Here is an 11,137-nt window from a genome sequence, read left to right as displayed (position 1 = left end):
TTTGCATTAAGTATTGAATAGATTCTAGAATGATGTTCTTGTCCGGTCATGTTTTTTTTTTCTTAATTTCAAAAAAAAATATGTTCAAACGCTTCAGTCGTCAACAAAAACTATGACGAAGAAATCTTCGACATCGTCGTCGTCACACATTGTTACGGAATACCAAAAATGTTTCAATAGTTATCGATAAATGTCGACAACGACATAGGGAATGCCAATTTGCAAATGACGACTCTCTTCGACGTCGTTTCGTGTCGACGACGACATACAGAATAGGGGTGAATGAATACCGTGTTCGTCGAGTCTGAAACGTGGATTGTATGAATCAAACAAATACAACGAATTCGAAACTCTCATACATGAAGCAATTCACTCATTGCATTTCATTTCAAACAAAATTTATAGAATAAAAACCATTACTTTGTGTGACTCATGGGTGGTGTTTTTGTCAATTTATGCAGATGTCTACTTCTGAGGGGAAGTGTATGTGTGAAGTATAAAAAAAATACCGTGTTTTCCGGAACATACCCGATATTTATATTTTTAAATGATTAGTATAACTTAATATAAAACTGACTTTTGAAGTAGATTCTGTAGCTAGTTTTCTATTTTCAAATCACATCATAATATTCGGCAGGTGTGGGAACATTCTAAGAGAATATAAGAGACAACTCGAAATATTTCTTCATACAAAGGAGGCTATACTTAACCGTCGCCCTTCTGGGAGATGACTGTGGGTTACCTATCTACGTCTGAGAAAATTGAGCAAGTAATCTCTACTCAATCAGAAATTTTGAGGAGGCCTCTGGATGAAATGAGATCCGGGTACCGTCTACTAGTGAAAAGGAAGACATTGGCGTATCCACACCGAGATGCAATCATTGATCGAGCTGCTCTGGACGGGTGCTCAAGCGAAGCTAATAGGTTGTCAGCGATTGTTTATCAGAACCTTGACAACAAAAATATATAATAACATCCACATACAAGTGGAAATGAAACAAAGATTGGGAATATGATTTAATAGGTTAGTTTGTCATTTTTACAAAATTAAATACAGATCTAGAAAACTGTACAGAACTTGTTTTTATTAAAAAATATATAATAAAGGGAATCTTACAAAATGAAAATCCAAAAATTCAGTAATGTATTTCTTTTTAGAATTTATATATAATTTGTTTCCATAATAGCATATTACTTGCTAACATTTCCTTCTTCAATACATGAATTATTAAGATCATTATTACTAGATTCTCCGGAATTAACGGCAACATTGGCCACGTATAGAGCAGGGTCAATGACTTTAGGTATGGGTTTGATTTCAGTTCCAAGTTCTTTTTCTATTCGGTGTAGGTCAAACCTATCCTCATACGTTATTAAATTGATAGCAATACCTATATGTGTATTAAAGAATTCACATTAGTATTTAATATATATTGATATTAGCAGTATATATAAACCTACCTAAATGTCCAAAGCGTCCAGATCGACCAATTCGGTGCAAATATGTTTCAGCCATACGAGGGAAATCAAAATTAATAACAACATTAACTGCTTGTACATCTATACCACGTGTGAATAAATCCGAACATACAAGGTTGCGACACAATCCTTGTCGGAAATCATGAAAAACTCGATTTCTGTGCGCCTGTGCCATTTTTGCGTGAATGTAATAACAGCAATAGCCGAGTTCCGTAATTTTCTTTGCTAAAAGCTCCACACGTTGTGTAGAGTTGCAAAATATTATTGACTGATTTATTTGGAGTTTGGAGAACAACGTGTTTAGACAATGTACTTTTTGGCGTTCTTGAACGAATGCGTAATATTGAGTAACACCCTTTAATGTAAGTTCCTCCATCAAATTTATTTCGTAAGGTTCGCGTAAATGTTTCTCCATAAAATTCTTAACAGTTAGTGGAAAAGTTGCCGAAAACAAAAGAATTTGAGGATCCTTCGGTAATTTTAAAATAACATGATCCAGCATGCCTTGAAAATCGAGCGATAATAGTTTGTCGGCTTCATCCAGAACAAGAATTTTGCAATGCGACATATCAGCAACTCTTTTATCCATTAAATCGAGAATTCGTCCTGGTGTAGCGATAATAAGTTGAACTAAAACAAGAATGTGCAAAAAGGATATTTTATATTAATTAAAAAAATATTTAGAATACATAGTTCGAGTTCAAAAGTTCGGATAACACAAATATCCAAAATTATTAAATAATGGTTATACATATATGCTTACCCTTTTGATACAAACGAAGTATATCATCCTTAAGAATTGTTCCTCCAGTGGTGACCATAACTCGAATATCAAGATGTTTAGCCAACTCAATACAAATTTGTGAAGTTTGCAAAGCAAGTTCTCGGGTGGGAACCATAATTAAGGCCTGTATATAATCCTTCGAGGGATCAATTTGCTCCAAAACTGGAATACAGTATGCGCCTGTTTTCCCAGTGCCATTCTTAGCTCTGGCCAAAATATCTTTTCCACTTAACGCTATTGGAATTGCTGCTTCCTGAATAGGAGAGGGTCGCTCCCAACCCTTTTCGAAAATGCCCATCAAAAGTTTTCTTTTTAAACAAAATTCTTCGAATTCATTTCCACGAGTGTCAGTAACATCCTAAAAATAAAAATATTTAATTAATACAAAATATTTAATTAATTTGTACTATTAATTCGTGTTTTATATACATTTTAACTCTTAATATAAAAGAGTTCCCAGTAATACTACAATAATGTACTTACGCTAGTCTTAAAACGGTTGTCTTTTGGTGGTATTTTTAGCTTCGATTTCCAACCCATATCGTCGCCAATGTTCGTGACTTTGTTTAGATTGCTGCAATCGAAAGAAAAATAATATACATGAAGAATTTATTGTTAGGTATACATAGATCATAATTTCTACAGCTTATAAATAAATATATTTGTATTTAATAGTTGATATACAAAACATATTGTAGTATTTTTTTTTATTCGTTATATTTCACTATTCCAAAGTCCGAGACATATATCGACGCCTCCGAACCATAGTATGCTAAGTCGACTTAGCATGTTTTAAAGTTCTTTACGTTTTTTGATAGTACGGTCCTTAATTTAAAATTACTGAAATTTTGGTAATCATCGGCCAATCCAAACCAAAGTTATAAGCAAAAATGTACTTAGCATGGCACGTAAGATTAAAGAAACGTCCATACTTTGAAAGCTTCTACTGAAAAACTCACTTTTCAGACTTAGCATACTATTCTTCGGAGGCGTCGATATATATTTGGTTAGATGAACATTAAAAATACTTTTCACGAATTTCCCAAAGGATAAGAAGTTATCTACCGACGCTCTCATGTCGGAGCATAAATTTGTCAATTTTGTCTGTGTCTTGCACCAACAATTTTGTTAATGTCGGTGGAAAATTATTAACAAAAAATAATAAAAAAACGTTATGAAAATAAACATCCAAAAGATGTTGTTATTATGGAAGTTGTCGACGTATGAGTTGTCCGATCTTTACACTTTTATGTCTTCTTTCGGATAATGCATACTGTAGTGGCTGTACATTACCCGTTCGTTTGCTATCGATTACATTTTCCCACTTAAGTTATGTTTCTCTTATATTTTTGTTCTCTTTTGAGAAAAGTAAACAGACAACATCCTGTAAGATTTTACAAAATATTCCGTAATTTCAATTAAAAAATTATTTGAAATTTACTTTTTTAAATAAAATTATTTTTTTACTTTGGTTAAAATTTAAAAGTGGCGGCCTTTTGTGGTGGATAAATCTAAATAGAAGAAATTTTCCCAGTAACATTCAGTAAGTTTTCAGCATATAGGTCCTCTCTTTTACTGGGCTTTGGAGTAAACAGACAACACCCCGTAACATTTGATAACAATTGTTACCAAATATCGAGTAACCAGAAGCATCTTATGTTACTGAGTATTTGCAAATTATTACTGGGAAAATTTACCCAGTTAAGATTTTCCAGTAACATCAGGTGATATTTTATCATCTGTTTTTTTACAATTTGTAAACGAACAAAACAATTTGTTTACAAGCAACTTGATTATTGGTAAAGTCTGTTTTAATTGGTATCTTTAAATATTAAAATGAGCAAAAAAGGCAAGTACAAAAAATACAAATTACATATTGTCTCCTGCTATTCATGTTTCTATCAAAAATTACGTATTTTTGTTGTTGTTGTAATAAGCTGTATCGATACAACTGTTTTACAGGACGGTGTTCGTAAACTTTTTGCAATGTTCTCTCTTTTTCGATTTTACTCTTAGTAAATTCATACTGAGTAAATGTTACTGGAAAGCCCAACGAACATAACTACATAAAGCAATAGGGCTGCTACAACAACAACAACATTTTGTAATTTAATTAAAATTATGTACACTCATTGCAACTACTTCTATTATGTTTGGTATGGCAAATCAATCAAAAATCCCTTTAAAGGGCTACACTTTGATACAAATATACAAACGATGACTTACATAAACACCATAAAAATTTAGTTTACATGCGATTAATGTCAGTGAGACACATTTACGCCAACGTTCTGTAATCACGACAGACTCGCTTAACCTTTCGCTCAAGTTGTCTTGTATGAACAATACGACATTTGTGTGAACATTTCGTCAACGATTTTACTTTGTGGTATCCAAAGTGTCTTCAAGGGATTGCCATTGTCTTACAGAAATGTGTTCAAAATGTATAGTATTTATCGAAACAAAAATTAATCGGCCATGAAGATAACGACCTAAATCACACTACCAACGTGAGGGATTGGTTGGAATATGCTTCATAACATCTTAAACCCACTATACATTCACCGGATATGAATATATTGAGCACATGTGGTTGTATTTGGGTCGATATAATAAAACTAAATATTAGTAACTTTGCAAATCTAAAAACTGAAACTGATAGGCATCCGCATTCTTGGTTAGGGTTACATACAGCTTTGCAAAAAGTGGAAAATAGAGGTCCATGTTTTCCGTAGCACCCACATTAAGAGCCTTCCCAGTTTAGGTATTTTGAATGTCTTATCCCTATTTCCATTTTTAACTATGGATACAATATAGTACCACGGCTTCCATACAAAGGTTCCGCACTCCAACATTGAAAATCTTTACTTTTTACAGCAGGCAGATTGAGTAAATTAAATACGAGAGTATATTTAATAAAGAACTATTTCAAATTTTAGAGTACCCAATTTTCCTATTGGGTCATTTTCAAATCTTATTTTATGCAGCCTGAGTATATAAAAAATCTAAGCTGTGCGCTATAGACTTATACCATAGACAGACGACAGCCTTAATTTGCATTAAAAATTCGTTAATTTGAATTAATATTTACCCCTGACAGACGAGCGTTTCTGCATTTTCGAAACAGTTTTTTGCTTCAAAACAATTGTTTGTATGTGTGTATGTAGGATGAACATTTTTTACATTTGTTTCGAAATTTTTCTTTAGGAAGTAGATACATGACATAAAGGAGGAATAGCAACTATGATCTCAGCAAAACAGCCCCCTGTTTAAAAAATGGTTGAAATTTGCCTTCATTTCTTATTTCTATTTTCATAAATATAAATAAATTTGACAAGAAACAATTAATTTTCGACAGCATTGCCATATCGAAATTGCCTAATTCAGTATAAATTCTGTTTGATTTTGTGCATTAACAACACATAAAAATGAGTATAATGTACAAGTTAATTTGAATTAAGGCTGTTAATGCAAATTTAGGCTGTCGTCTGTCTAGGCTATTATACTGGCCAACATAGCCATTTTGTTTCGACTGATTTTTTTCGGTAATATTTATTTTGTTCTACTCAAACAACTGATTTGATAAATACAGATGTCATTATAAATTGCCCTTTAAGCGAATTTATAACATTTGAATTCTTATATCGAATTTATGTTTATTTTTATAAATATTTGTTGATCTATAGTTATTGTAACAATTTCTGCGCCATTCGCATCTTTATTTTTTATACAAAGGCAGGCTTTCTTATTTTAGGTATAGTCGTGATATCGTAAAAAAATTATATTACATTTAAATTTAAATTTGTATTTTTGTCTTCTGAAAAGGGTTCATCAGACTTAATTTGCTAACACGAAGTTGTCTTTGTATATATTTTTTAATATCAGCGACATTTGGTGAAGACACATCCTCCCACAATTTTGCAAAGCTTCTGATATCAAATATTAGCGGCAGCTCTTGGAGTATTTGAGAGAAAGATTCTCCGAAAGATCTACGGGCCGATCTGCGTCGTCGGTGATTATCGGCGTCGAATGAACCATGAGTTGTACCAAATATAAAAGCGAGTCAACTGATGGTTCACGCAGAAGGGGAAGGCCACGAATTCGATGGAAAGATCAAGTGGAGGATAAGTGATGTGTTTAGACTAATTAAGATCGGTACGTACTAGCAAGAATTTCAACTGTGCACTGGATTCATTGTAATTGACACAGTCATTTTAAAAGAACACCAACAATGGCAATACCGCTGCACGAAAACAACCGTTATATAAGTGAATTTCCATAAATTATAACATTTTATGGTTCTATCTAAATTCTATTCAAAATAGTTATTTATTAAAAAAATATTTAAGTTTAAAAATTAAATTTAAGAGTTGAAAGAAAAAAACATCTGGCGTTATCTGGGTTAAAAACAAATAAAAATAAAATTAACGAAGAGCCTCCAGTTACAAACCAAAAAATATCAAAGGCAATACTTTTAAAAGAAAATCTAGAAGGAAAACATTAAATTAATTTATTCATTGTATAATTTTAATTCATTTCCGAAAGATTAACAAATAATGCGGCAATAATGTTTTGTTTTAATTATTTTTATTTTTGTCATAGTAAATCTAATATAACAATTAATAACTTCTTACAGACGTTTGTATTTCATAATTTTACCGTTGTTATAATTTTTTATACAATTTAATTTAAAATATATAAAAGTATGTTTTGATCATACAGGTGGTAAGATCGTATAGAAATTTATTATAGAATAAAAACTCACTCGATATCACCTGTCATAATTTGCCCCCAGCGTTCGCTTATCCGGATGTTTTACTTATTATATTTATTAATCAATATAAGGGATACAAATTGATGTAGACGTACAAATATTAATTTATTTTAAGAATTTTTGTTTTTTACTAATTCTAGAAATTTCTGGTACATTTGGACCTTTATTTTCTATATTAAGGGTGATTTTCCCAATGTTAGGTGTACTATACAATGTTTGCCAATTTTTATGTTTTGTCACGACAACAGCTATTTAAGGGTCCCATACACTATACATCATGCCGTACAGCATTTATCATAGTATTTGTTATTTTTTGAAAGTTTATATATGTATGTGTGACATACACAATGCATGAACAAAATCAAAATAGTTTTGATTTTGAAAATGAACCCCTATCAATCTGGTGAATAATATTCATTTTGAAAGTTGTCAGTAAATAATTTTGTGTACAAAAATAATAAAATTGTGACGGAATAAAAAAACAACTGAATTTACGACTCAAAATGCAATTTTTGGGACAAAAATCGATTTTTTGGAATATTGATTGAAGAGTTTGCCATACACTAGTCAATGTCACATATACAAAAAGGGGTTCATCGACATGACGGCATGATTTACAGTGTATGGGGCCCTTTATGGAAAAATTTCATGCAATATTTTCCTATCTTCACACTTAATCTATATAGTAAATTATCTAAGTGTTTTGAAATACATTTTTTAAACATACTTCAAACGGATCGAGGTCTGACCAAAAACTTTTTTGCCACAGTTCATGTTTTAATTATGTGACCACCACTGTATATGTGAAATAAAAAATGTGTCAATTTCATATTTAGACTTGTACCTAATATTCGCGTATGCGTACGAAAATATACACCTCACATATTTTAGGGTTTGTTGAACTTCCATATTATTCCAGAAAAAAAGGAAAATTAATTTTTAATATTAGAGGGGAATAAAATCGTTCATAGCAAAACCATTTTCAACCGTTTTCAGCGTTTTGTTTTAGTTACACAAAAATATGGCAATAGCTCAATAGAATGTTTCATACATTAGTCGTTTATTTTGAAAGTGATTTATTTTTAAAGGTTTGTGTTTGAATTGTTTTAATTTGTTTTTTATAAAATTTACGACAGTTATTGACATTTCGTACATTTTAATATTTTTTAATATATCAAATCGAAACTAATTTTACCATTGGTCTGTTTCCGTACTGCAAGAATCGTAGTAAAAAGTAGTAGATTCTAGTAATACGGGAACATACCACATGTGTCTTGTTGTAAAACTTCGTCAGAATGTATTTATATATTTCTTTCGTTTGTTAAATGTAATATGTAAATGTAAGAAAACCAAAAATATTATGTTTTGAGTAAAAATATAAAATATTTGGATATTTAACTTTTTCTCCAATTTTGTGCAGTTCGCTTGAAGGTGTGATTTCGAAGTGTTTTGTTAATACGGCAGTATGAAACATTTTCCATTATAGAAAAGTTGAATATTTTTGGGTGTAAGGTCGGATTATAGGTAAATTAATTTTAAAAATTTTACATAATGTCGTTTTGATAATTTATTGTTTGACAAACTGAAAACTCTTTTACTTCCTCAAAAGAAGTTACTTAGTAAATATTACTGGAAATGTACGCAAACAAACCTATTGATGATTAGCTGAGTTTTGGAAGTCACATAAATTCTTACATCCCCAGTCTTTATTTCACAGATTTATTTTTCCATTTTTTAGAAATTTGTCTTACAGCCTGTTTATGTATTTCGAAAGAAAGGTTTCTTTCGCTTTCAATGCGAAAGAAAATCAATTTTGGTTTATATAAAATCTTTTTACAGGCAAAAGAAGTCGAACGATAAGCAACTCAAAAGAACCCGTAAAGTATACTTTTTCTCTAAAAATTGGGTTTATGTATGACGAAAAAACTGTCCTCATTCGAACGAGAATGTCAAATTCACTCACTTGCTTTATAGCTATCGAATCAATTGCAAAATCGCGAACTATGTACCAAAATTTCAAGGACTTTCACACAACACAGTCTCTAAACAAAATAAAAATTTTTGGAACATGTTTTATAGGTATCGTTTGGGTTTTTTATTCATGTTTTTGTAAAATAAAATTGTACACAATTCTCACAAATACTGAAAAATTCCATTTGACATTTTTTTTTAAATTCAACAGCCTGTTTATGTATTTCGAAAATTTCCATTTCAATGCGAAAGAAAATCAATTTTTTTATATAAAAACTTTTTACAGGCAAAAGAAGTGTAAGTGAAAGAACCCGTAAACGTATACTTTTTCTCTAAAAATTTGGTTTATGTATGACGTTTCATTCGAACGAGAATTCAAATTCACTCACTTGCTTTATATTCTCGCAAATATTGAAAATTTCCATTTGACATTTTTTTATATTCAAATGTGTGATTGTATTTGTGTAGTTTGTACTCATTTCCCATTTGACTCTCATTTATTGAACATTGTTGTAAAACTTTACATTTAATTTAGTAGTTTTTCGAATGGTATACGTAACGGCAAACGAACGATAGCTTTCGAAATACATGAACGCTTTTTTTAAACGATAGTGAGTGAGTTACATTCTTTCGCATTGATTTTCGTTCGAAATAGAAAAACAGGCTGCAAATGTGTGATTGTATTTGTGTAGTTTGTTCTCATTTCCCATTTGACTCTCATTTATTAAACATTGTTGTAAAACTTTACATTTAATTTAGTAGTTTTTCGAATTGTATACGTAACGGCAAACGAACGATAGCTTTCGAAATACATGAACGCTTTTTTAAACGAAAGTGAGTGAGTTACTTTCTTTCGCATTGATTTTCGTTCGAAATAAAAAAAAAGCTGTTAAGCTTTGGTCTTGTCGGAGTTTCTTTACTGTTACTGCTACCTACCTTTTTTAAGTTCATTAAACCCAAAATCCACAATGGAATTCTTGCTTTTGCACGCCTACTAGGCGAAATCAACTCAAAATGTTTATTTTACACCGTTATACAAATTGTTCGTTTATAGTTCGGTAGTTTATATTAGATACACTTTATATAAAAGTCTTGTTCGTCATCTTGAATGTTTGCCACATTATTTAATGTTGCACTTTTTTATGGTTTATTTATTGGTTTAATTATAAACATATTTGTATGGTTTAATATAAACATAAATAATAATCTTAGATATTGCCCTAGTTCAACATGTCCAACTTTTGGATTAGTAATTTATTTATGTAAACATAATAAAAGGAAAAGTATAACATTCATTTTTTTCAAGTTTATATCTCATTAAGATACAGATGTTTTAAGAGAAAATGACAATGTGTTAAAAACTCGAGGTACAAATGCGAAAAAATAACCAAAATAATGTATGACTTTAATAGAACGGATTTCCGTTTTATGCAGGTATTCAAAAATTGTTGGTGTATACATCAAATAACCATATTAAGAAATTAAAGTTGCACAAAACAAGATATAATTATACTCGAATAAATAATGTTTAATCCACATATGTAGGAATAACCTTAGATGAACTTATTTTCGTATTAAATATCCACCTTAAATGTTCGATAAAGAGATTTATAATACATACCTTTTATTTATAATATCGGCAAGCGGAGAGTTAATTTTTTCTGTCATCATTTTTATGACCTTATTTAAATGTGTACGTCAGCTTTTTTAAAAGAACTTCATCAACAGATCAGCAATTATAAACAATATTTGTTCTGAAAAAATATTTAATATTATCATTTTAATAATGTTTTACATATATAGATGCAGCTTTCACATATATTTGATGTTTTAATATAATATTGTAAGTGAAATATTAATGCGGTCAAATACAAATACAACTGGTAGCCAAAACTAAACCAACTGAAATCGCAAACTGAATAAGTGACCTGTAAATAGGTAATTAATTCACTTTAGAAAACAATAAAAATAAACGCAAAAATTATTCTGAAACAAAAAATAATCTATCGAAAACTAATTGCATGGATAAAACTAAAGCAACATTTGGATTTTTTCTTATGAATAAATAAATTTTAGCTAGTAATCGATAGCATAACCATAATGCTTGGATATACCATTCTTCGCATCCT

The 11,137-nt window shown here is 30.4% G+C and overlaps 1 protein-coding gene across 1 annotated transcript; it reads right to left on the bottom strand.

The window, feature by feature from the left end:
• Positions 1 to 1,135: 1,135 nt before the first annotated feature.
• Positions 1,136 to 10,775, bottom strand: LOC133326173 (ATP-dependent RNA helicase me31b). Its single transcript, XM_061534851.1, has 5 exons — positions 10,630 to 10,775; positions 2,747 to 2,837; positions 2,243 to 2,621; positions 1,462 to 2,109; positions 1,136 to 1,391 (listed from the first exon to the last, which is right to left on the bottom strand). The coding sequence occupies exons 1-5, from the start codon at positions 10,677 to 10,679 to the stop codon at positions 1,192 to 1,194; spliced, it is 1,368 nt and encodes a 455-aa protein (XP_061390835.1). The 5' UTR covers positions 10,680 to 10,775; the 3' UTR covers positions 1,136 to 1,191.
• Positions 10,776 to 11,137: the final 362 nt, after the last annotated feature.

This window comes from Musca vetustissima, unplaced genomic scaffold, assembly GCF_032173495.1.
Source record: "Musca vetustissima isolate MV318-11 ecotype Yass unplaced genomic scaffold, APGP_CSIRO_Mvet_v1 utg35446, whole genome shotgun sequence".
NCBI lineage: Eukaryota > Metazoa > Arthropoda > Insecta > Diptera > Muscidae > Musca > Musca vetustissima.
This window is presented reverse-complemented; position numbering and strand designations above follow the sequence as displayed.